Below are 25,829 nucleotides of genomic sequence, written 5' to 3'. Positions count from 1 at the left end.
GGTGTGGCACTGGTGAGACAAGCATGTTAGCAATGTGGGGGTGCCGTGTGGGCAGGGCTGGGAGTACTGCCCACTGCTCCCATATATGAGCCATGGCCCCTTGCAACCGCCCGGCATATCCAGTGCTTTATTGACCAGAAACAGCAGCAAAAAATACAGCAGATGTCTGTGTTCCCAGGCAGGCTGGCATTGCCTGGCCCCCAGCTCTGCCACTGTGCCCCCCTCACTGGCAGGGCTGGTGAGGGGCCAGGATGGGGCTGGCGTGGGGGATGCCAGGGAGGGCACCGGGGAGGGGAGACTTTTGGCATGGGGCAGCCCCATCGTGACTCTGGATTGCTCTCCCTGCCTTGATGGATGCTGGGCTGGATGTGGTAGGGCTCGGTGAAGGGTTTGGGGTGGGTGGACAGAAGAAGGGGTACAGGGGTGCCTGGACGTGCCCTCATTCCTCCATGGGGACTGAGGGCCCCCCCAGTGCACAGGGCAGTGAGCAGGAAGGGGATGGGCAGGAGGCAGCTGCCCAACAAGTGTTTCCCCGCTGCCTCCACCCCTATGGCAGGTGCTTGTCTTTGGGGTGATCCCCTATGTCACCTGGGGGTGCCCCTTATGCCTGAAGAGTAGGAAGGGGAGATGGGAAGGTGGGGAGTGGGCACAGGGTGGCACTCAGGCAGGGATGGGGATGGGGGCTGCCAGCCTGCCAGAGGGGGATCGGCCTCACCACACTGAGCACTTGTGCACCGGGTTCATGGGAGAGTTCTTGGGGCAGTGGAAAACCCGTCCAAACTCCTCGAACTGCGAGACACTGCCCAGGACCCTGCCAGGAGAGGAGGGTACCTCAGAGCTGGGCACTCCCTGCCCCTGCTGCTGCCATGGGTCCTGCTGAGTGCACCTGCTCATCCCAGCACTACCCCATCCCCTCCCCCAGAGATATCCACCCAAAATCTGGTGGCACCAGCACACCAAAGGTTGCCCACCCCATTTTGTATGGCACTGACAGCTGTGGAGGAGGCTGGCACCCACCATGCCCCTTCCATTTTGGGAGCACCCGGTACCTGTAGTGCTCGGGGGCGTGCTTGTCTGTCAGCACCTGCAGGTAGATGGACTGGGATCGCCGCTTGATGCACCAGTTCTGCAGGGGAGAAAGGTTCCATGGGTGAGCCAGATGGGGCACCCCAGGTCCTGGCACCTACTGGGGCACAGTGGCCCTTCTGGCTGCTGGGGGTTTAGGCCAGTGATGCCTCAGTTGTAATTGTTGTTGTAGAGTGTCCCAGGAGCCTGTGTATGTGGTACAGGTGGGTTGAGAGAGTGTGGAGGCATGTTTGTTGTTATAGGGTCTCCTGGTTTGTGAGCTGCCTGGCTATAGGGTTCTCCTAGAAGTTTGGGATCATGTGTATTTATTAGTATGGGGCTTCTGGAGATGATAGGGGACACACACGTTTGTTATTGTAGGGTCCCCAGGAGCAACGGGGCAATGTGGGGTGCTCTGTGCAGGGCTGTGCCTGAGACCAGGACCTGCTGATGCAGCTGAGCCTGACTCCTGGCTATTGGCACTGGGTCTCCCAGGGCTGTCTCACCATCCCTTTGGGCCACCCACACAGGGCCACCCACACTCCTGCCCCAGTACTTGTTACATGTGGGAAGGACAAGGGCTCACCTGGGCAAAGGCGATGAAGAAGAGCTGGTCATGTGTGTATTTCATGTGGTGCAGGGGGTGCTCAGGTCCATGCTCCCGCACCCACTTCTGGTAGGCCTGGAGAACAAAGGGTGCCCTCAGCATGGCCTCCTCCAAACCCACCCTGAACCCACCCCTCAGGGCCCCCAGCAACCAGCAAGCAGGATCATGCCCACTCCCTGCTGCAGGGAGCAAGGAGGGGCTGGGGGATCTCCTGCTCACTCAGTGGGGATGGCAAAAGCAACTGGCCCATGGCTGTGACACCCCAGGGTGGGGGGACACTTACGTAGTAGGCGAGTTTGAGCCCCCCCATGTCAGCGATGTTCTCCCCCAGCGTGTGTTTGCCATTCACCTGCCAAGAGAAATGACAGGTGAACAGAGATGTCCCCTCAGCCAGGCATCCCCCCATCCCCATCCTGGCACATAGGCTGTTCCTCAGTTGCCCCCACTCAGCACCCTGAGGAATTTCTAAGCTGACCTGTGATGAGTCGCTGGGTCTCATGGCTGGGCAGAGCAGAGCCAGGCTCTCCTGCAGGCACCCAGCCATGGCAACAGAGCAGCAGGGCCCCCCCACGGGGCAGTGTGTGCCCTGGGGGGCATTGCCCAGCAGGTGAGGGGCATCTCACCCGCTGGTTGTAGACAGTGAAGTTGTCATAGAGGTTGACGATACACTGCGCCTTCTTCAGGAACTTGCTGTACGACCGCTCCGTCCACCAGTGCACCAGGTTCCCGTGCCGGTCGTACTGTCCCCCTGCCAAGGCAACCGCCACCTCCAGTAGTTCCTGAGGGACCCAGGCATCCTGCCTGGCTGCCCCCAGCCCACCCACCTCCCACCCTGGCATGGTATAGGGGGGATGCTTACCCCAGTCATCGTAGCCATGGGTCAGCTCATGCCCAATGATGGTGCCAATCCCACCATAGTTCAGCGACCTGTTGGGTGGGGAACAGGGGTGAGAGGGTGTAGAGCAAGATGGTGGCAGGGATGGTGGTGACCCCAGGACACTGGCACCCCATCGCCCACCCTGACACCCCCCCGGCCACCCCCCAGCCCCACACTCACTGTGGGAACTCAGGGTCATAGAGGGTGGGCTGCAGGATGCCAGCAGGGAACACTGGGGACAGAGAGGAACATTGCATTGGGGGTTACCCTGCCCTGTACTCACCCACAGCACCAGCCAGTGCCAGGAGATCCTGGGCTCTGCCCCCACCCCAGATCCTTGCCACTCCCCCACCCCAGGGGCTGATCAGGGGGTGGGCAGTGCTTACCCATCTGGTTCTTGTTGGGCAGGTAGTAGGCGTTCAGTGCCTGAGGAGGCAGCAGCCACCTGCAAGGAGAGACAGCGGTGCCAGGCTGCAGGGGCACCAAGGGGCATGGAAAGGGCACCCCTTTGCACAGCTGAGGAAAAAGGGGGCATTCCTGGCTTGTCCTGTGCCCTTCACCCTGTGGGGTGCAGCTGGGCATGGGAACAGGGGGCATTGGTGGGGCCATGCTGTGCCCCCTCATGTTCCTTCCAAGACAAGGGGATACTCACGCGGATTTGTCCACCTCCTGCCGGATCTTCTTCACCGAGAGCCTGATGCCGAAGGCGATGCTGTTAAGGATGTTCTTGAAGTAGGTCTTCTCATCCACCTCAAACTGGGGGACACAGTCATATCAGAGGGGATACCAGCCCCAAGTCCATGGTTAGCAGGGCTGGAACATCCTCCCACCCCCATGAGCCTTAGTGAGAGAGAGTGTGGGGTTGTGGCCGTGGGCTGGATATGGCACAAATTTGTCCTCATGTCCCATGCTGTGTGCCCACAGGGACAGCTGCTTCTCCATCAGCTCTGTGGAGTCCCTGGGTCATGCTGGCAATTCCAGCCCTTGCTGAGAATGAGGCTAAGCTCGGCAGGTTGTGATGTGGGGAAGAAGACACCATCCTAGACCCCAGGGAGAGTATGGCACTGCCCGTGTGGGGCACCCTGCCAGTGGTGGGCACAATGAGCATGAGGAGGTGGCTTGTTTTAGGGTGGCATCTCTGCAGACCCTGATGTGGGGAACACCTTCCCCCTACACATGCCCCCTCCCCCATGTGCTCCTGGGCCACTCCTTGCCTCATACTCCTTGTCAATGGCCTCTGGCTTCAGCAGGAAATCAGGGTACCCGATCATCACCATCATGTACCGGAGCTGTAGGCAAAGTGAATGGTGGGTTCAGGCCCCCGCCCCAGGCTGGTGATGGGGGCAAGGACAGTGGTTCGTGCTGGTGGCCACTACCTTCGCTCTGGCCGCTCTCCGTGTCTCCTCGTCCATCCAGTCCAGCTCATCCAGGCGGTGGTCCAGGATGTATTTGATGTCCTCCACCAGCTGTTGCACCTGTGATGGATCACCACAGTGCTGGTACAGCATCCTCGCCATCCATCACCCGCCACACAGCCCTCAGTGGGGTGCTGGGTGGCAGTGGCACTTTGGCAAGGTGACAGGAGGGTTGTGGTGGCTTCATGCCCATAGGCAGCATCACCTACCTTGGCTTTGCTGGCAGAGGAGAAGTGCTCCTCAACGAAGAGGGCACCCAGGGCCATGCCGAAGTGCTTGTTGGCCTGGCTCAGGCAGATCTTACCCAGCTCAAGCTGCTTCTCGTTGCCCTCCATCTCCTTGGAGAGCTCATGGATGGCGTCGCGGAAGGGGGTGGAGAGGTGCTCACTCAGCACCACCACGATGCGCCACAGCATGTAGTTGTGAAGGATCCTGGTGACAGGGGGCAAGATCAGCCCTGGGCATGTCCTCGGGCACACAGGGAGGGCAGGAGCATGTGCCAGGATGGGGATACCCCTGCTCGGGGTCACAGGGGGGCCATGGCCTGTGGGGACACAGGAAATGTCTGGCACCATGTCCCTCCCGAATGTGTGATGAGCCTGGTAACCTCTAGCATGGGTGGCTCAGTGGGTGTCCAGACATGACCAGGATGCTGTGGGGCTCACAACAGTGCCTTCTCCCAGGAGATTTCTCAGGTTTCCTGTGCCCAGCCCAGCCTTCCCAGGAAGAAGGTGATGGAGGGGGAGGACCAGCCGCAGACACCCTGTGCCAGGCTGGGAAAGGTGCCGGGGGCACAGGGAGTGCCAACCCCCCTCACCTGCTGGGTGTCACACGGATGAGGTTGGACACCTTGTGCATGTAGTCGGTGGCCAGCAGCACCACCTCCTCCTCCTCCGAGAAGTTGTCGTGGAAGATGCGGTCCAGCAAGCGCTTCCACTTGAGCTGCCGGGTCAGGCACTGTCAGGGGGGCACGGGGACCCCCACTCCTTGCCATCCCTTCCCACCCACAAAAGTGCAAGGTGGATTCATCACCCTCAAGTAAACTTAACTAGGGGCAAAAGGGGGGGTGCAGCAAGGGCGTGGAGCAGGGGGACAGGGACAAATATGGGGCACAGGGCAGATGGGGGAAAGGGGTGACAGGCTGGCATGAGGGGTACTCACCGTAGGGGTGATGCGCTGCAGCTCACCCAGGGTCACTTTGTGGTACATGCTGCTGACATCCCTCCGCACATCATCGTACTCAGACACTGTGATCTGCACAGAGTGGGCATGGCTGTCACCATCCCACTGCCCACCCTGAGGGTGACACAGGGATAGGGCACTGGGATGGGGCACAGCTCTGGGGCAAGAGGGGTTATTGACCCACATCCTTCCCACTCCCTGCCCCAGGAACCCTCTGCTGCCAGTGGAGCTGATCGTAGCGTCCTCAAGGAACTGGGGTACCCAAGGGATGGGCACAGGGGTCCCACAAGGACCAAACTGAGGTTTCCAAGACCTTGGTATGAAGTCCCCCAGGGCCTAGAGTGGGTTCACGAGGGTGGATGTGGGGCTGGAGTGGTTGTCCCAAATGCTGGAAGGGGGGGGTTCTCAAGATGTGGGGCTCAGTCCCCGAGGCTCCACCATGGGGTCCTCAAGGGGCTGAGTTCCCCAAGGGCCAGGCATGAAGGTCCCCAAGAGCTGGGAGAGGATGTCCCCAAGGAGGAATTGTAATGGGATCTCTTAGGACCAGACATGGAGGGCCCCAAAAATTTGTAACTGGGGTGTCCAAGAGCTGGGCAGGGGCACCCCAAAGCCCAGTGCAGGCATCCCCCTCACGTTGGCGAGGTGCTGCTCCAGCTGCAGGATCTCCTGGGCTTTCTGCTCCACATTCTCAGCCCCCAGGAGGGTGAGCAGTCGCTCCATGAACACCCGGTATGCAGCCAGGATCTGTGTGGAGGGAAGGGATGCTGAGTGCCACCCCACACTGCCCTGCAGCACCCCAGCCCCTGGCATTGCTCCAGTGGGGTGCCCTCTATCTGACACCTCATGCTGGGTGCTGGTCTCTCTCCTGGTGTCCCAGTGGCAACAGTGTGCCCCCCCCTCACCTTCTCGCTCTCCTCATCCTGCCCCAGGTAGAGGGTCCGTTCAGGAAGAGTCAGCCCATCCTGGTCGATCTGAGGGGGAGAGATGGGGGGAGTGCGTGAGCAGAGGAAGGGGGCTGTGCTGAACCAGGCACTCCTCACCTTCTCCTGTATTGCAGTGTGCTCCTGGTGCCCCTGGAGCCATAGGGTGGCAGTGTGGTGGAACAGCCACAGGCATGTCGGTGCCTCAGTTTCCTTCCTGCTAGAGGCTGCTGGAGCTGCACTGGGCAGCATACAATGGGGTGGGAGTGCTGAGTGAGGGGCAGGCCCCTGCTCCAGGGCCTGACTGGCACCCAGGCTGCCCCATAGTCTGCCCTATGATGCCACCACACTCCACCCCAACCCTGCTCAGTGGTATCCCCACACCTGCCCCATGGCCAGCCCCAGTCCTGTGCTGTGTCCTGCCCCATGAGGAGCCACAAGGATGAGCTGCCTGGACATCTTCACTCTCCAAACACAACCCCTGCTATCCTGTAACCACAAGCACAGCCTCTAACACATGCACACACCTGAACACACTTGCATATATGTGTACACATGCACCTGTAACTCATCCCTCACGACATATGCCTATGGATACTCACACCCCTATGCATGCATCCATCTTACTCTCCCTTGCGTGCACACGCACACAGACAGGCACAGACCCACCCACACCCTCCCCTTCCCTCTGTCTCAGCCTCCCGTGTCCCACACACACAGGCACCCTCAGCCTTTCTCCGTCACCTCCCTCATCACCCCCTGCCCTCTTTGCTTTCCCACACGGGAGTTGCCACACCTGCAGCCCTCACACGCCCCCTCAACCCCCTCGCACACCTTCCTGTCATGGTCACACCCATCGCACACCCACCTCCAATCACACCCACTACACACACCCATTCGCCCCCGACACACACACATCACTCCCCCAAGCCCCGACCCCCAGCCCAGGCTGTCACACCCATCTCCCCCCACTCACTCCCACGCTGTCCCACCGCGCGCACACCGGACCCCGCTCAGCCCGCCCACCCTTTCCCTGTGACACACGCTCCCTCTAGTGTACACAGGCGCGGCCCGGAGCCGCCACCGCGCCTCCCTGGCCCCGCACACTCACTCACACTCTCATTCACATTCACACGCCCCAGCCCCACCATCTCACAGGGAACGGGGCGGCTCATCCCCACCGCTGTGTCCTCCCAGTGCTCCTGCCAGCACCAACACCACATCCCCGCCATGCTGTCACCACGCACACCCATGTCCCTGTTATGCCCACCCTGTCCCTGCTATGCCCATCTCCGTGCCCACCATGGCATCTCTGCTGTGCCACTGCTGTGCTCCCATCATGCCCACCACTGTACTCCCACGCCCACTGGGGTGCTTGAGGCTTGGCCACCCTGGCAAAGCCCACCCGTGCCCTGGTGGCACCACAGGGCAAAGAGCATGGGTTAGAAGGAGTGGGAAAAGCTGACAAAGCCATGGGCAGATGCCCTGGCACCCTGGCATAGTGCTGTGGGGTCAGTGGGCATCCCCTTGCCTCTGCCTGGGGCTTGCCCCCAAGTACAGATGGCATCCAGAATGCCAAGGTGAGGGGCTTGGCTGCCAGCACTCTGGAGACCCTGGTGCCCTGCTGGGCTGTCCTCAGCACCCAGGTGAGTGGCACTGCCTCACTCTGGGCATCCCCCTGCCCATATCCCTAACCCTGTCCGGGATATGCCACCCTCACCCCAGGGCAGCCTGACACAGGGATCCCATGGTGGGGAGGCAGGAGAGTCCCTAGGGACAGAGGGAGTCCCCAGCCCAGCCATATGCTGCAGCTAAGTCCACATGCCCAGTGCCACTGCAACAAAGACAGTGACATCAGGCAGGTGTCATCAGCACTGGTGGGTAGCTAGTGTGGGGGGCAGCCCCAGGGGCAGGGTGCCCTCACCCGGATGATGTAGCGGGAGGTGTTCCTCTCATCCAGGCTGACAGTGAGGGAGAAGAGCACAGCAGCGCTGTAGACCCCCTGCGTCTTGTAGAGCAGCTCGTTGATGTCCCCGCGGTCTGGAGGGGCGTCCCAGCCACCGCACTCTGCGATGACCTCCAGCATGGGCCGGGGGCCAAGCCGGTCGATCTCAGCCCTGTCCAGGCACGAACGGAAAAACTCCTTGACCTTCCTCTCGGCTGAGGCAGGGGCTCGGCGCCGCACAGGGCGGCTCAGCAGCGCCCGCAGCTTCGCTTCATTCTGCTCGGCGATGGCCCCAATGGTGCCATACACCAGCTTGTCCTCAGGGATGCCGTGCCTCCGGAGCCAGCCACCACAGGCAAAGGAGTAGAAGTCCTGGCAAGGGTCGATGGTAGCATCCATGTTGGCGCTGAGGAAGCGGGACGCCCGCAGGAAGGCCTTCTTCTCCTGGCACCCCTCCAGACAGTAGCTGTCCCCTTCAGCTGCCAGGTACTTGAGGACCAACATGCACGTCAAGATGACGCAGAGACCCGCAGCAAACACCAGTCCTGAGAGCAAACAGACCTCCCGGCGGCTCCAGCGTGGCAGCCCCCCGCGGCGCTTCTTGGCCCCTGTGCCCAGCTGGAGGGCGAAGCCATTGGGCAGGGTGCCGCTCTGGTACTTGCTCACATACTTCACCTCCTGAAACTCATCATAGTGTGCTGTCAAGGAGTAGGTCTTCTCCATGGCCAGGAATGAGGCTCCCTGCTGGCAGCACGGGTGCAGGGGGCTCAGGGCAGGTGGAGGGCAGGCTCAGGCACCCCACGGTTCATGCTGGAGCTGTGCCTGGCACAGGGAGGTGGTGGAGGGTGTCCGGGTGAGTCAGGAAGCTCCTGGAAAAGGCAGAGGAGATGGTTGAGGGGGGGAGTTGGGAGGAGCAAGGGCGGGGGGGTTGCTTCTTGTCGTCATTGCTGTCTGCATCACCATCCCTGCCTGTGTGCCCCACTGGTGGTGCTGGGACTGGCCCCAGTGCCAGGAGCTTGGTGGCAGCTCTATCCCATGGCTGTCCCCTCTGTCAGCTCCTTTGGTGGCAGGGCAGGGTCCTGCCTCCATGATCCCAGGCAGGTTTCAGCCCCCGGCACAGCTTATGCCCACATAGCACACCAGCAAGAGCATCCACACTGGGTAGATATTCAGGGGGGTCCAGTGAGCCCATCCTCACACAGCACCTTGAGAACCCTTNAGCTCTATCCCATGGCTGTCCCCTCTGTCAGCTCCTTTGGTGGCAGGGCAGGGTCCTGCCTCCATGATCCCAGGCAGGTTTCAGCCCCCGGCACATCTCATGCCCACATAGCACACCAGCAAGAGCATCCACACTGGGTGGATATTCAGGGGGGTCCAGTGAGCCCATCCTCACACAGCACCTTGAGAACCCTTCCTGACCACGGGGTGCAGAGGGCTGCCAGTCCCTCTGGGTGGGGTACGGATAGGGTGAGCAGCTTGGGGAAGAGGGGCTTTGGGGAGATTTATGAGGGGAGGCGTTGGGTTGGAGTGTTGTGGGTTGGGTCAGATTGCATGGCCCTGTGCTGTGCCATTGCATTCTGTTGGGTTGGGTGCTGGTGTGCCGTGTTGCATTGTGTTATGTCAAATTGTGGTGTGGTGCGTGATGTGTGAGCAAAGGTAATTCCAGTCTGTGGGGAGCCCTGGACCCTCTGGACATCTCACAGCACTCCCACAAAAGCACCACCACCATCCACCCAACTGCTCTCCACTGGCTGGTGCCCGATGGGCAGGGGTATCTATGAGGGGTGACTGGGAAGGAGGGGGTCTGCCCATGGGGAAAGGAGGGTGGGGACACAGATGAGTTGTGAGCGTGATTTCAAAAGGAAACCCTGCGTCTCGCTTGGTGCAGAATGGCATCCGGATTTGCAGGTGGGGCAGGACAGGCTGGGGACAAAGAGCCGCTCGGAAGGTGGTCAGTATCCCCGCGGCAGGGCCGCACCGCGCCCCCCACCCCCGCTCCCTCCGCAACTTGGGCAAAGTTGTGCCCCGGCGCCGCAGACTGGCGGTGCCCGTGCCGGAAAGCTGCCGCCGTCGGAAAGTTAGCGGGGACGGCAGCGAGCACGGCGGGGCGCGGGGGCGGGGAGGGGACTGGCCGGGAAGCTCGGAGGATGCTGCTCGGGATGCTGCCCAAGATGCTCGGGGGATGCTCAGGGGTGCCCGGGGGACGCTGCCCAGGATTCACGGGGGATGCTGCCCGCGATGCTCGGAGGACGCTGCCCAGAATGCTCGGGAAGGTGCTTGCCGGGATGGTAGGGAGATGCTCGGAAGGTGCTCGCCGGGATGATACCAGTGATGCTCGGGGGTCGAGGGCTTCTCGAGGGATGCTCGGGAAGTGCTCCCCAGGATGACGCCCGTGATATTCGGGCGGTGCTCGCAGAGTGCTCGCCGGCAGGCTTGGGGTCTGCTCCCCGGGCTGCTCGCAGGGTGCTCACCGAGGTGCTCGGGGGATGCTGAGGGTATGTGCTTCGGTCTGCTGCCCGGGATGTCCGCGGGTGCTCGGGGATTGCTCGCCGTTTGCTCACCGACGCACTTGGGGGATGCTCCCGGGATGCTGGGGGGATGCTGCCCGGGATGCTCGGGGACGCTGTCCGGGATGCTCGAGGGGTTCTGGGGGGTGCTCACCGGCTCTCCCGGGGGGTGTCAGGAGGCTGCCGGGGGCTGGCCGGCCCCGCGCTGCCCGTCCGGCTGCGCGCCCCGCGCTTCGCTCCGCGCCCCGCGCCGCGGCTGGCGGAGCGGCGGGGCCGGAGGGAGGCGGCGGGGCGGGGAGGGGGTGGTGTCTCCAGCCCGGCTCTCCCGCAGGCCAGGCTCCATTAACGAGATTATTATGCAAATGGAGCAGCCCTGTGCCACCCGCCAGCCTTACCTCATCCCCGCCGGCGGGGAGGCAGACCAAGGGGGTCCCTCGTCTCCCCACCCCGCGGGGATGGCATGCGGCTGGCAGTGCCATTCCGCCTGGCATTGCCCGTCCGGGGACCCTGCTGCCACTCCTCGGGCAGCCGGGCACCCCGGAGGGGCACGGGTGGGCACGGCCGACGGCCGATGCCAGGAGCATCCCGGCGGCTCGGCACCCCCCGCCCTACGTAGGCACCCAGGGGGACCTGTCCCATCCTGCCAGGGTGGGTGCAAGGGGACAGGACTGTGGGTGGGCAGGAGACAGAGCCTGAGAGGCTCCGGGTGAGAGGGTGGGCACGGGGGTGGCATGGGGTGGCATAGGGAGGGGGCCGTGCGTTCACACACACACACGCAAAGGTCCGGGAATATTAAACTGCATTGCAGATAAATCCCCAACATAAATATCGTGAGCTGCTCTGCCACGGGGGGGCCCAGCATGGAGATTTATAGCCCAGCAATTCCCACCGCCCGCGGTGGTCCCCTGCAGCGGCTGCGTACCCCGGCCCCGCATGGCTGTCCTGCCTGCCATGCTCAGGGGTGCCCTGCTACCCTCCCCCCACCCCGTGCCAGCACATTCCCGGGTGCTCAGAAGGAGTTCTGAGTCTTCCTAAGTGCTGGGGTGGGACAGCACATACTGGGTGCTGTGCTACACATGGCATGGGGCCCTGGTTGCCATGGGATGGGTGGCTCAGTGATGTGGGATCCAGTGTCTAGTCCCTGTGGGCACCATGGGCTGGCCCCAGGCACAGCCTTCACTGCCTGGGGCAGCTGAATTTGCACTCTTCTATGCTGGGGTGCCAGGATGCTGGGCATGGCCTGGGCAAGGTGCCTTCTGTTGCAGCAGGCACACAACATCACCTGCACAGGTAGTGGCACACGTGTGCATCACATGTACACTTGCACACATTTACACGCACTTGCACAGACCCACATGCTGCACCTCCACACACATACTCACACTCAGGCATTCACTGGCATCCACACATACCCTGGTACACTTACATGCACATTAGTGTGTTGTAGCACAGCTTTCCTGGGGCTCATGCCAAGGCAGATGGCCTCCATGAATCCTACCAGAGAGACACCTCAGGCTTGGGCATCCCAAGCAGCCAAGCACCACCAACCACAGTGGGGTACAAGGGCATCCAGAGTCAGGCTGCTTCACAGGTGGGCATGGGGAGCCCAATCCTGCTGCTCCATCCTCCCCATGCCTGCACTTACCCAGTGCTGAGACACACTTGGCACCTTGGTTGGAGCATGATGTATGCACATGGAGGGGGCAGGGGAAGGCCTGGCGTTATTAACAGCCCTGGATAGTGCTCCAACAGGGCTGTAAAAATTAAAGGCGTGTGGATATAAAATAATGGATAAATCTGAGCCGGCCGCAGAGCGCTGCAGCATCCCGCAGGTGTTGGCATCTCAAAAAGCCAGGGCACGGCAGGTGTGTGATGGACACCTGTGTGTAGATACAGGGTATCAGGCAGTGCCTGCACCACTTCCATGTCCTGACTTTCCCCCACAAAGTCCACTGAGTGCCCTGAGAGGATGCACAGGCAGTGCCAACCTGTGGAGCTGGCACTGTGAGGGAATTGGCTGCTGCTGCAGCTGGGATGGAAAAAAAAGAGTTTATACATAAGCAGATGGGACTGGAGGTGCAGGGCACTTGCTCCAGGATGCCCATAAGTGATGTCCAGCCCATGCACCCCCAACAGGCAGGATCCATGTCATGGGGCCAATACACCCAGGGATCACCAGGCAGGTGTGACCCCCGGGGTTCTGCCCACCCCACGGTCCAGGGCTCTGATCCAGAGCAGGGCCTCTGCATCACCCACCTCGCCAGCCTCACTCAGCCCTGCCCATCCCATGGGCCACCCTGCCGGCATCCTCATTTTCTCCAAGATTAGCCGCGGCGCGGGAGCCTCCGCGCATCGCCAGCAGGTGACAAATAAGATTTTTCCACTCTCCCGAGCACCCGGCATGGGTCTGTCATTGAAAATGCAAAGCAGCGCGGTGCCAACCTCCGCCACCCGCCCTCACCTCCGTCAGCCCCTCAGTGCTGAGCACCCAGACAGATGAACTCCCCCACTATCACTGCTAGACCCCCTGCTCCGCTCGCTGCTGTCTCTCAGCGGTGCTGGGGTGCTGGACATGGTGCCCTCATGCCCAGTGGGGCAGGTTCCCAGGAGGTTTTTTAGAGAGATGCTAGTTTAGGAGTGTCAGCCTGGGTGGGCAGCATGGCCTCATGGTGTCCTTGGGGTGCACCCACATGCCTAGCGCTGCGGGTAGGTCAGCAGGGCAGGGGGTGCCTGGGGTGCCCACCAAGTAGGGTATGTGCACCCCCTAGGGCCTGCCTGCCTCCAGAGATGGTGCCAGGCTCTGGGGTAGGCACATGGCAGGATCATTCCAGTGGTAAGGGGGGAGGGATTGTCCCTTATAGGAAACACCTGGCCCAAGACATGATTGTTGGGGTGAGAATCACCCCACAAACCCTACCCCAAGGGATTCCAGCCCCAGCACCCAAGTGGGGAGCATGAGAACGCTCCACCCCACAGCTGGGCACATCCGCCCAGCACCCACAACCTGCACCCATGGACCCAACTCTCCCAAACCCCTCAGTCCCCCCCAAATCCCTCCATTTCCCCCAACTCCAACCCTGACATCCTGTTACCCACCATGCCCCCAGCCCAGAGCCAGGCACCCCCCAGCAGTCCCCAGCCCCGCTCCCCCTGCCGTTGCCGCGTCTCCCCTCTGCTATTGTCAGAGGGTTGCCTCTGCCTCTGTCTGCAAAATTAATTCGGAGGTGGAGAGGGAGAATTATGTAAAGTGTGGTTATTCTGGAGCGGCGGGGGAAGCGCGGCTGATGGCAAAGTGCCTTTTTGTGTGTTTAATATGCATTTTTTTCCAGCGGTGCATTTTCAGGCGGGTAATTTGCTGTCTTTTCAGACCCCGATCAGTATCATTTCTCCGGCAATGACAGCTTTTATTTGCACTGAAATGAATGCTGCGAAATTTCCAAGAAATAGCCGAGGCCCTGTTGGCTGCCCACCCCCACAGGGCCGGGGCATGGGCCCCCACTGGCGCCTGCCCCCCGCAGCCCCCTGCGCACGGCCCCACTTGGCAGTGGTGGCCTGGGATCCTGGGCATACACACGTGCCAGTTTGCACACCCCGTGTTCATGGGTGTGTGCACTCCCCTGGCCCCCCCTTCCTTGAGCCCCGTGTGCACATCAGCACATCACAGCTGGGGTGGGTATATACACCCACACCAACATGTGTGCACATATAGACACCCCTTGTGCACATGCACATCCCCCAGCACAGCACTCCCCTCCCATGTGCACGTGCATATGCACACACAGAGTCTCCTAGTCCATGCATATCCCTGCCTTAACATGCACACACACATGCGTACGTGTCATCTCTTGTGTGCTGGAGGGTCCCCCCCACTTTGTATCCTCCCACGCCTTGGCATAGCACCCCTGATCCAGAGCACCCAGCCACCAGAAGGATTTGGAGGTCCCCCATTCATCCCCCTCTGCCCCAGCACAGCACAGCCCTTGGGGAAACTGAGGCACAGAAGGGGCAGGCACAGGTGGGTGCTCTCCCCACAGCCTATCACCTCTGGCCGCTGACAGCAATGGGTGGGAGCCTGGAGGAAATGCAGGGGGTACGTGTGGCTGTTTGTCTGCACATCTGTATGTTGGGAGAGAGGAAGAATGCTGTTTGTGTAGGTGTGTGCCGCGTGGGCGTTGCGTGCCGGAGCTGGTTTGCCGGAGCCGCGGTGCGGGCGTGAGATGCTGCCTTTGCAGCGGCCGTGGTGCTGTGTGTGCACACCTGGGTGTGTGCCCGTGTCAGCCCCCGGCCCATGTCAGCCCCTGGCCCGTGTGACGGTGTGTCTGCAGCAGTGCCATGGGCACACATGTCCATGCGATGCGTGTGGGCATCTCCAACAGGGACAGCACCCTTGCGTGTGCCCAAACACACGTGGCCCAGGAGTGATGAATGGAGTTGTGAGGTGCCCATGCAATGGTGCACCCCACAACACTGTGGGGGGCTGCACAGTCCCAGCCTCGGGTCCCACACACGCCCAGCCGTGGGTCCCCAGTTGCGGAGGAGCTGGTCCCTGGCACGGCCAAGGTTAACTGCGCCGGAGCCCATCGGCACAGTGCAGAGAAGCTTTAATTTAATGAAGTGTGAGGCTTTTTATGGGCTTTTAATTACGTGGTGATAATTAACATTATAGGCCGCTGGGTCCCGCTGGTGCCCGGCTGCCCTGTGCCAGCTCCTGCCTGTTTGTAAATAAATCCCACAGGCCATGCAGTGGCCACCCCAGGGCACCCACCTCCCACAGCAGGGAGCAAAGCCAGTTCCAGCCCCCTGCCCACCCACCAGGGCACAATCCACTGCAAAATGTGGGGAGTAAGAGTCCCCACCATTTTTTCCCCACCAGCAGCACCCAACCACCTGCGTTTTTCCAGAGCTGGCAGGCAGCAGTGCCAGGCTTGGTGAGAGCAGGCACAGGCAGCAGTGTCATGCTTGTCACCCCCACTTGGAGGCCAGCCTGGCTGGGAACAATCCCCCCACCCCTGTGTGCCAGGGCTAATAGGAAGTGATCAATCAGGCCTGCCAGGCACCTGAGGGATTTATCTCCAGTGCCCAGGCAATTTCCTGCCCTCCTCTAATCAATAAGGGGGAGCAGGGGGCAAGGCCAGCTTTCCCTTGCAGGTCATGATTGGTGGGGGAGATTGCAATGCACCATGAAACAGGGCCCAGAGCAAGGCCAGGAGACCCAGGTGTGCAAGGAAGGACCCCCATCACAAAACACTTCCCCCCTTCCTGCCAGGACCAGGAGCTCAGCACCCATGGGGGTGGGGGGACTATGGATTAAAGCATGTGGGTGCCCCTCCACCAACAGCATTGGGGGTTTTGAGCAATATCAGCAGTGCCATACCCTGCATCCATTAGGGCCAGCACCCGGCTGCTTCCCCCACGCACCCAGCCTCATGCAGGGAACCCAGGCCTCTGGGCTCCCCTCCCCCACCCTTTCCCATTTAATTTTTCCTAATGAAAGGCAGGAGGATGGCGGGGAGCCGGGGCACCAAGGTCGAGGCTGCCTTTAATCAATCCCCGCTGCTGGCTGGGTGCCCGGAGGAGCTGGCGGAGAAGAGGATGGGGGCTGCGGCAGGGGGGAAGCACAGGGGGGGTTGCAGGGTGCAACCAAGGGCCTCCCAGCAGCCAACTGGGACACCCAGTGCTTGGCACCCCCTGGAACCCTGCTATCCCCCACCACCAGCCCAAAGAAAAGGCACTGTGAATGCACCGTGCCGCCCGGCTGGACACCAGGGCTGTGTCTGGATCCTGCCAGGGCAGCTTTGATCCTCTGCAGGAGACAACCCCAAAAAGCAAACCCTCTTCCTGTACCTATCTCCCACCGTGGGGTACTGACCCCTCTTTGTCCCCCAGGGTGGGGACACCAGGACTAGGACACTCAGGCTTAGACTGCAAAAGGCACTGGGCAAAGGAGGGTGCAGGGAGCAGGGTGACCTAGAGCTGGGTGCTGGTGACAGCACTCACCCCGTGCACCAGCACGGTGGGGCCCAGCCCACGGGTGAGCAGCTCCAGCTGGTGCAGGTAGAGTGGGTAGAGGCTGGTGTCGGCTGGCGGCCGCGGCAGGTAAAGGAAGCGCACGGCCGGCGCGGGGCTCTGCTCCAGGACCAGTTTGTTGGCTGCACACACGTACTCATCTGACACTTGGGCAGTGTTGGTCGGGAAGTTCACAACCCCTTCCTCTTCTTCCTCCTCCTCCTCTGCTGGTCCCCCTGGGGGTCCCCGGCAGGTTTGCCAGTGCAGGCGGGTGATGGCGTCCCAGGGCACCAGCTGGATCTGGGCCTGGATGCGCAAGTCCTTGAGGAGCTGGCGCAGCTTCTCCTCCTGGGCATGGGGCATAGTACCCGCCTCCACACAGAGGAAGAGGCGCAGGCGGGCGCGGCGCCAGGCGCGGGCCATGTTGAGGACACAGGCCATCTGCAGCAGGAACAGGCTGCAGGTGTCGGCGTAGCGGGCGCTGTCAGGCCGCAGCAGGTTGACTGGCCAGACATGGATGGTGGGGGGGGGGCTGGCAGCCCGCCGCAGCTCCCAGGCCTTGTCCAGACTCTCCAGCTGCCGGGCCAGCAGGACATTGCGAAGCATCTTCAGGGCATCAGCCACAATGCCCACGTACTCCCGGGCCGAGAGCATCTTGGCAGTGGTGGGTGCCCTTAGCGGGGGGAAGCCCAAGGGAACCTCCTCGCGGGCGCTGCTGAAGGCAGGGTGCCGGGCTAGACCATCCTGTGGTGCCTCATCATCATAGAAGCCCAACACCAGGGTGTTGGGGCGCATCCCACCTGCCAGAAAGACCACGCCAACCCAGATGAGCAGAGGTGGAGGGCTCCACCAGCCAAGCTTGACTTTGGCATTGCTTACCCTGGTGATTCCAGACCCCTCAGCATCACACATACAGATGCCTTCCAGACCCAACTTGGCTTTGGCATAGCCCACCCAGTACCTCTCCAAGCTGGCTTTGGCACTGCCTACACTAGGTGCTTCCAAACCCCTTGGCATCTCCCATCCAGGTGTTTTCAAGCCCCTCAACACTGCCAACATTGATGCCTCCAAGGCTCAACTTGGCTACAGCACTGCTCACCCCAGATGCCTCCGAGAGCAAACCTGGCTCTGACATTGTCTGTCCAAGTGCCTCCAAACCCCTTGGCACTTCTCAGCCCCCAGGGACAGTAGGATGGACCCTCACCCATGTCCAGCTGAGGTCTCACTCACCGAGGCCAGAGGTGAAGAGGAGCTGCCGGACACCGTGCCGCACTGAGGGCGCAAGGGTGAGGCTGACGAAGGCCTTGACATTCAGCTTGTCCACCAAGCTCAGCCACGAGTCCTGCTGGGACTGCAGTGGGTCTGAGGGCAGCATGTCTGGGTGGGGAGCAAAGCAAGCATCAGCAAGATGGGTACCCCATACTGGGGCTCACCTTGGTGTCCATCCCTGCTGCAGACCAGTGCCAACCCCTGTGCCCACCCCAGCACCCAGGAGACAGAGAGGGGGAAGTAGCTGCTTAAAGACAGAGATACAAAATTATACACAAATGCATAAAAAAATACCCAGGCAGCCCCATCCCCTCTCCCCAGTTTCAGGCCATTAGTCACCACAGCAACGGTGGGGAGCGGGGGAGCAGAGCCTGTGCATCCACTGGGGTGGGATGGGGACAGCCATGACGTGTGCCAGGGAGTAGGGGTGTGCAAACCAGCACACACCAGAGTGCAAACACGCCTGAAGCACCTGGACACAGAGTAGCAGGGCTGTGCTCAGTGCGTGCCCACGTGTGTGCTGGGTGTGCACAGACGATGACAGGGTAGCATGTGCCACGTGTGCACAGCGCTGACACGGGCAGGAGCCCCATGTACACGTGCAGGGATGAACGTTTGAGCACATGCATGTACAAGCTTGCGGCATGTGTGTTGCAAGTGTGTGCACACAGGAGGCACAGGACAGACCCAAGCCACCAAAGTCCATCATACCAAGCCAAGCCCATGGTGCCACACGTGTCCAAAATGCTGACACTCACTTGCTGTGCCCACCCTGACAAACCGACAGCTGGGCAGCAGCATCAGTCCAAGAACTCCAATAGCACGCTGGCACCACAGCAAGGGACAGAGTCCACCAGCACTGGGGACAGTGCAGATCCTCACCCAAGTCCTGCAGCTCGACATGTCCCAGGATGTAGAGGCCACTCTTCTTGAGGTCATTGACGAAGTCGATGAGGCGGGCGCTGCCTCGTGGGTTCTGCACCATCAGCAGCATCTGCGGGCGCCAGAACTTGACGTGGTCCTTCCGGACATCCAGCATCAGTAGGTACTTGCGCACCTGGAAGAGGGAGGGAGGGGAACAGGTGAGGAACACTTCTTTCAACAAACCACCCTGTGGGGATGCCAGTCCTGAGGATGTGCTGCCCAGGATGGAGCTGAGCTGCCACAGGGACACCAACTTTCCACCCCATAAGGGGACAACAGGAGGACAGGGCTCACCTGATGAAAGATGAGGGCCTGACTGATGTAGCCCCAGGTGCTGCTCGGTGAGAGGTAGTGGAGGGCGAGGAGGAGGAGGAGCAGGAAGCCCAGGCTCGCTGAGGCTGACACAGGGCTGATGAGGAACATCATGACGCAGCAGCCTGCGATGCCCAGCAGGCACGTGTGCCAGGTGAAGTACCGGAAAGTGGGCCTGGAGCAGGGAGGAGGGGAAACCTGCTACCTTGTGGTGCCCATGCCGGCTGCAAGGAGGGCACGACAAGGGGAGTTGTGTCAAGGGGACACACCAGCCACCCCCAGTGATCCCACTGTGCCAGCCCAGGGCACGTTGGGCACCCCATATGCCTGCAGGAGAGGTTATGGAGGGCAGACGGTACCTCCCTGGGCAGTGGGCAGCCCCTTGCTGCCAGCCCCTGGCAAACAGGGGCAATGATGGCCATGGGGCTGGTGCTGCCCTGGCACACTCAGGCAGAGTTAGGCAGCGTGTGGCAGCGCTAGCAGCCACGGTGCCGGCTCAGTCTGGTGCAGGGAGGTGGAGGCGGGGAGGCGAGAAGCTGTTATTTTCTCTAATTGCTGTTTTTCCTGAAAGGTAATTAAAATCCTTTTCCGCTGTGCTTGATGGAGACCTCAGTGCAGGGAGGGGGGGAGGCACCAGATGTGGGGTGGGCAAGGGGCCTGTTGCTACCCCACCCCAGCAGCTTACCCCAGGCACTGATCCTGCCCCATCCATGCCTGGTCAAGGGAGCAGCTGGGCAGGGTGGATGTGGGCCAAGCCCCATCCTGTCACAGACATCAGCTCTCCCTTGGGAATGGGGTGCTCTGGGGGACCCCGGGGCAGTGCCACCTGACCCTGCTTAGGCACTACCTCTGTGCACCCAGGGGACTCTCCCTACTGTGGAGTCACAGCATCCTTCACTGAGGGCAGTGGGCATCACACGGGGGGAGATCAGGTTCCCCCTGGCTACTCTGCCAGGACCTCACATCCCAGATTTGGGCAGCCCTGCCAACCCAGCTCCATGCCAGGATACCCCACACCCTGTGCCCCAGGCTGGGGCTGTCTGCCACACATATTCCTCCTTCCTGGAAGATCTTTTCTCCTCCCCCCACCCAGGATCCCCCTTCCTCCCTCCCCCTTCTCCCTTAGTTTAATTAGCACTAATGGAAAGTGGGCTCCATCACTGCTTGGCAAACAGCCCGGGGGATGCCGGCCGGGCACAGGCTATAAATTACCTCTGGAAAGCCTAAGGGGAGGGGGCGGGTGGTACCCAGTGGCGCTGGATTTATCTGTACCCACTCAGCAAAGCGGTGCCAGGGCATGAGAACTGTGCCAAGCCAGTGCCATGCTGGGACCTGTCCCCTTCTCCCTCCCCAGGGATAGGGGTATCTCTGCCTCCCCTAATGCCCATGAAAGCGGTGCTCAGCATCTCTGCCCAACATCTCATCATAATGCCCAGGCATAAGGAGGCAGGGGAACCAAAACCAGAAGGATGCAGGGATCGGTGCCTCCAAGCATCTCAGCACAGTTTCTCTCCCCTGTGCCGGTAGGTACCTGAAGTTGGGGGCTGATGCCCATTCCAATGCCAGGCAGGCCAGGTTGACAGTGGCATAAACCAAGAGGAAGAAGGTGGTCACGACCCCTGCAATGGTGTTGAGCTTCCCAGAGAAGAGCACCAGCTGCAGAGAGCACAGGGTGAATGTACACCTGAGCCATCCCTGTTTACTTGGGGCATACCCAAGAGGTATGATGGGAAAGTGTACAGGCAGGAATCCCTGCCCTTTGCACTGATTTATCCTTCATATAGGGGATATTTCCCACCTCAGGGAGGGAAGGGCACAACTGCAGCAGGACACCTGGGGCAGGGAGCCTGGGGGAGGAATCCCCAGGGGCAAGGGGATGTGCCAGGCTCCACAACGCCCAGGCCAGGTGCCAACCCACCAAGACCCAGTGAGGACAGGAAAGGAGTGTTGCCAACAAACTCACCTGCACCACCATCCAGGAGAGGATCACCGCCATCACTGGGTTCCCACTGGCAGATGTCTTCTTGGCCAGAGCCAGCGCCCGGCCTGCAGGTAGAGTGGGGAGCTTGGGTTGGGGCACCCCAGTGGGCATCAACAGGCTCAGCCACCAGCCACGAGTCCCGGCCCCACCCTGGGTGCTGGGGTGGAGGCAAGTTGCAGGGCACACACAGGTGACCCAAATGGACACATGCCAACCCACAAAGCATCACCCCCACACCAAAAAGGGAGTTCCCTGACGCCAGGGCTGGTCCCCAGCAGGGTCAACCTGCTGAGTGGGCTTCAACAAGTGCCAGCGCACTCCAGGCACTCACCAAAGAGATCATCCCGGGCCAGGGCGTACAGGATGCGGGATGCCCCGATGAGGTTGCTCATGGCTGCAGAGAGGGTGGCAGCGTAGATGCCCACAGTGACCAGGGGAGGGAAGATACTGATGTCATGCAAGAAGCCATAGTCTTTCTGCAGGAGGACCCTGGAGAGAGACACAGCCTCAGCTCAGGCCAGGATGCCCTGGCACCAGGCACAGCCTGGCACCGATGGCCCTGGTCAGGGGACAGGTGGCCATACCTGTTGCAGGTGGCACACATGAGGAAAGCCAGCAAGTTGTAGACAAGGTAGGTGAAGAGCACAGCGGAGATGGTGCCCCGTGGGATGGAGTAGCTCGGGCGTTTCAGGTCCCCTATGGACAGGAGCAGGCAGCATTAGTGCTAACTCACAGGCACCCCCAATCTCCTCCAGCCTCAGCTACCATTCCTGGTGCCACCTAGCCCAGCACCTCCTGTCCATACCCGACATGTTGGAGCCTGCCATGATGCCGGTGCAGCCATTGAACATCACCGCGAAGACAGAGCTGAAGCTCATCATCTGCCCGGTGGTGTAGTCCACCGCATAGTCACCTGCAGGACACACAGGCAGGGGCTGTGACAGGCTGTCCAGGGTGGCACTGCCCCACCATATGCCCTCTCCTCAATTTTCCCATACAAAAACCGCAGGAGAAACCACCCCATGGCACCTGCTATGTGCCCACAAGCTGCCCCCACCCTCCAGCAAGCTGCTGCTGATGTGGCAGAGCCAGTGCCATGGTGGGTATGGTGCGCAGGGTGCAGGGAGCCTCTCCTCACCCCCCAGGTTTTTTCGCAGGGTGTCGAGGGAGAAGCCAGTGAAGGAGCCGTTCTCGATCTCTGAGCCATTGAGGTGGGGCAGGCGGATGGGCACCCTGATGGGCCGCGTGGCAAAGAAGCTGACAAGGACAGTGCCCAGGACACCCGCAACGATGAGGAAGATGAGGAAGGTGGCCTTGGCGTAGATGGAGGCGCCCACAAGGCACACGAGGAGGCAGAGTGCCAGCAGCACAGTGCCATAGAGGAGCTCGTACCAGTAGCTCTGGGGCAGGACGTGGACACCTGTGCCTGCTTTTTGCCCTGGGGAGAGACAAGTCAGGATCAGTGAGACTCAGAGGAGGCATTACCGGGAGACAAGAGCCACTGGCATTGTGCCAGGCATGATGAGCAACAACTCACTAACCAGAGGGCTGGGTGAGCCATGCTGGCTATGCTGGGCACAGTGCTTGGCATGCATGGTAAGGGACATCTGCTGTCCCCTGCCACTATACAGGGGGGTACTTACCAGGCGGGATCCCAAAGCTGTCTACCACTGCCTCCACCAGCCCCAGCACATAGAGGGCGCTGCCACACACATTGGCCAGGAAAAACATGATCCCAATGCTGCCCCCGAACTCCGGGCCCAGGGCACGGCTGATCATATCTTGCTTTAGTCAAGGGAAGATGTCAGCAGCCCAAATGACCATCAGGTGCCCCCACCCCTCTCTCACAGGCCAACAGTGTCCCAGCCACAGTGTGGCACCCCAAGGTCACCGGGTAGTCACCCATCTTTGGCCCACATGCTCTGCCCCAGCAGCACCCACAGCAAAGGATACAGTAGGCTCCTCCAGCATCCAGCGCCCCATTGGTGGCAATGGCACACACAGACAGCACCGTCATGCCGATGATGAAATAGGCCACTGCGAACATGGCCAGGGCCTGGTACAACCCAGCATGACCCACCACAAACCCTGTTGCGGACAAGGGAGAGGTCAACGTGTCCCTTAGCTGGGAATGGGCCACCCCCATGACAGAGCCCCTGGGCACAGCCAGCACACAGAGCTCACCCCACTGAGGTATGCGGCTGCTCCCATCCCCACGCCCACAGCTCCCCTGAGGACATGCCAGCCCTTTCCTTGCCAGGGTGGGGATGTTCCCACCTCCCACACACAGCAGCACCCACTGGTGTCCCTACCTCAGGGTATCTCCATCCTCCTGCCATGCCAGGCCCAGGCATGCCCAAAAACCCAAAAAACAGGGCATAGGCTCTGCTGCCCACCTGGGAGATGCTGGGAACCCTGTGCCTGGATGCCACCCTTGTCTCCCAGTGAAGGGAGTGAGGTGCTCCCCACAGGATTCCCATTGCTGCCCTGCTCACCCACAGCAGAGCAGGAAGCAGAAGCAGCCCTGGGTGTCCCTGCCAGCCAGGGCACCATTCCCCCGTGGGTGTGGGTGTGTATTCTGTGTTGAGAGGGCACACAGAGCCTCCCCAGCCCTGCCCGGGCTGATGGGAGTGATCCCGGCTGGCAGCGCTGTGGGCAGGAAGGGGCCACCCGTGGCTGTGGGCGCTGCCCTATCTCAGCCGCAAGCCAGGCCACAGACATGCCCGTGGGGAGGCAAGGGGGGGTAATGGGGGCACCGGCACCACAAGGAGCCCTTGGGGCACCAGGCTGGGTTTGGGGGCACCCACTGTGGTCCCCAGAGGGTTGGAGGGTGCTCGAGTGCCAAAAACAAGGGCAGGCAGGGGGGTTGGTGGAAATAAAGGAGTGCCCCAAAAGCAGTGTGGGGGTGAGTAGGAGGGGTGCTCACCCTGGAGATCTGAGGAGCCTCTGAGGTGTGGGGGAAACGGGGAACTGACGGAGGGGAAAGTTCCTCTTCCTGGCAGCTTCTCTCCCGCTCCGCCCCATACTTCCCCTCCAACACATCTCCGGGCAGGGGGACCCTGGTGCCTGCTGTGGGGTTGGGGGGTCAGAGCCTGCATGAGGACTCTGAGCAGGGGAGTGGGAAGGGAGCAAGTGATGCCAGGGGAGAGCCATGCCCCCAGCGTGGGGGGCCCCCCAGGCAGGGGAAGGGGCTCAAGGCCCCCCTCCTCCCCCTGGGGCTCGTGGGCCTCCGGGCATGCAGCCAACTCCCGCCTTGGGCTTTCCGTGGGCGGAAAGTGAAAGAGGAAAAGCTTTTCCCGTTCCTGGACCAGGGCGGACACTGCGTGCCTCGGGCCTCTGCCTGCCCCAGGCCGTGCAGGGGCACCCCAGGGCCCCCCAAAACGCTGCCAGTTGCCCCAGTCCATGCCCAACCTGTCCTCCGAGTTCTCCCAGGGGTCACAGTAACAGACTCATAACCCAGACTGGGGGCAGACTGGGAACCAGTCTGTACCCTTTGCACACACAGAGAGGGGCAGCTGGGTGTCTGACGGGGGACACTAGGGTCCTGCTCTTGGGACATCAGGTGTGATGTGCGAGAGAACTGGGGTAGTGGAGCCTGGCACTAGGGGATGCCCGGGAAGCAGTGGGGTCCCAGCACTGTGGGACAGGTGGCACGAGGGCACTGGAATCCCATTTAGGGAAAGCACTGGAAAGACACAGGAGTTCTACCCCAGGGACACTAGGGGTGCCCACCCCGGTGGACCACGGTCGCTTACAGGGGTCCCTAACTGGATTCCTGTCCTGCAGGTTCCTGTCCCTCGGTCCCCGGGCTGGAGGGATCAAGCAGGGACACACAGCACCGGGACCCCAGCCCGGGAGAGAACTGAGTGGGCACAGGGAGGGCACTGGGACCCCAGACTGGAGGCACCGGGGTAACCACTGGAGAGGAGCACTGGGACTCCAGAGACGGAGGCTCAGAAGAGGGTACTGGGAGGGCACTGGGGACTCGGACTGCGGGGCTCGGAGCTCCAGATGCGGGGGGTCCGGGGCTGGGGGTAACACACACGAGGCCCGGGCTGGGGGTACTGGTGAGTCTCAGGGGGCCCCGGGCCGCGGCGGGGAGCGGAGGTCGCCCCGGGGGCGGCGGCACTCACCGAGGCGCAGGAAGAGGACGACGCTGAACATGGAGAGCAGCGTGGGCACCACAACGCCCAGGAACGTGGGCAGCTTGCGGGGGGCGGCGGCGGCCCGGCCGCGCTCCCGGCCCCGCTCCTCCTCGGCCGAGCCGCCGCAGAGGCGGTACGTGAGCAGCGCGCTCCGCTCCGAGCTCTCCATGGCTCGGCGCGGGTCGGGCCCTGCCAGCCCCGAAAAGCGCCCAGTCCCCCGCCCGGTCCCGCTCCCGGTCCCCCGCCCCGTCCCGCTCCCGGTCCCGCTCCCGGCCCCGCCCGCCGACCCGGGCCCGACCCGCCGGGCCCCGCCCTCGCCCCGCCCCCGCACATGGCCCCGCCCCCAACCCGCAGGACAGACCACGCCTCCAGCCCCGCCCCGCCATTGGCACCGCCCCACCGGACAGGCCCCGCCCACAGTCCAGCCCAACCATCGAGGCCCCGCCCTCTGCCACCTGACCGTGCCCCTTTATTGGCCCCGCCCACAGCCCCCTGCTTTCAACATGGCCCCTGTCCCAAAATACTACCCCATCCTCATCCCCTCCACCGCCCCCCCAGCGCCACCCCGACACCCCCACAGTGACCCCCTCACAGCCTCAGCGTCACCCCATACCCCGAACCCCCACAACCCTCGGCCCTCCCGGGGTCTCCGCACTCTGATACCCGCCCCTGGC

The 25,829-nt window shown here is 61.9% G+C and overlaps 2 protein-coding genes across 3 annotated transcripts; both read right to left on the bottom strand.

Moving 5' to 3' along the window:
- Window positions 1-222: 222 nt before the first annotated feature.
- On the bottom strand, window positions 223-10,598 carry ECEL1 (endothelin converting enzyme like 1). Its single transcript, XM_017810492.1, has 18 exons — window positions 10,483-10,598; window positions 7,991-8,880; window positions 6,049-6,117; window positions 5,780-5,890; window positions 5,126-5,218; window positions 4,782-4,906; window positions 4,174-4,396; window positions 3,926-4,024; window positions 3,764-3,838; window positions 3,202-3,305; window positions 2,936-2,994; window positions 2,730-2,781; window positions 2,532-2,599; window positions 2,296-2,420; window positions 1,956-2,021; window positions 1,652-1,747; window positions 1,050-1,126; window positions 223-811 (listed from the first exon to the last, which is right to left on the bottom strand). The coding sequence occupies exons 2-18, from the start codon at window positions 8,732-8,734 to the stop codon at window positions 712-714; spliced, it is 2,286 nt and encodes a 761-aa protein (XP_017665981.1). The 5' UTR covers window positions 8,735-8,880; window positions 10,483-10,598; the 3' UTR covers window positions 223-711.
- A 3,285-nt stretch (window positions 10,599-13,883) lies between these two features.
- SLC12A9 (solute carrier family 12 member 9) lies at window positions 13,884-25,372 on the bottom strand. Of its 2 annotated transcripts, XR_001874056.1 has the most exons (14): window positions 25,144-25,372; window positions 22,964-23,098; window positions 22,654-22,791; window positions 22,149-22,448; window positions 21,816-21,923; window positions 21,595-21,706; window positions 21,342-21,499; window positions 20,993-21,075; window positions 20,561-20,685; window positions 19,012-19,204; window positions 18,676-18,850; window positions 17,755-17,901; window positions 14,093-17,324; window positions 13,884-14,023 (listed from the first exon to the last, which is right to left on the bottom strand). XR_001874056.1 is itself a non-coding variant. In XM_017810852.1 (13 exons), exons 1-13 carry the CDS (start codon window positions 25,322-25,324, stop codon window positions 16,486-16,488), a joined length of 2,694 nt encoding a protein of 897 aa, XP_017666341.1. In that variant the 5' UTR covers window positions 25,325-25,372; the 3' UTR covers window positions 13,884-16,485. The 2 variants fall into 2 exon arrangements, 1 of the variants encoding a protein (XP_017666341.1); XM_017810852.1 differs by having other exon boundaries at window positions 13,884-17,324.
- Window positions 25,373-25,829: the final 457 nt, after the last annotated feature.

This window comes from Lepidothrix coronata, unplaced genomic scaffold (assembly GCF_001604755.1).
Source record: "Lepidothrix coronata isolate B3197 unplaced genomic scaffold, Lepidothrix_coronata-1.0 Scaffold29, whole genome shotgun sequence".
Classification (NCBI taxonomy): Eukaryota; Metazoa; Chordata; class Aves; order Passeriformes; family Pipridae; genus Lepidothrix; species Lepidothrix coronata.
Note: the sequence above shows the minus strand (reverse complement) of the source record. Positions and strands in the feature narration are given on the sequence as shown.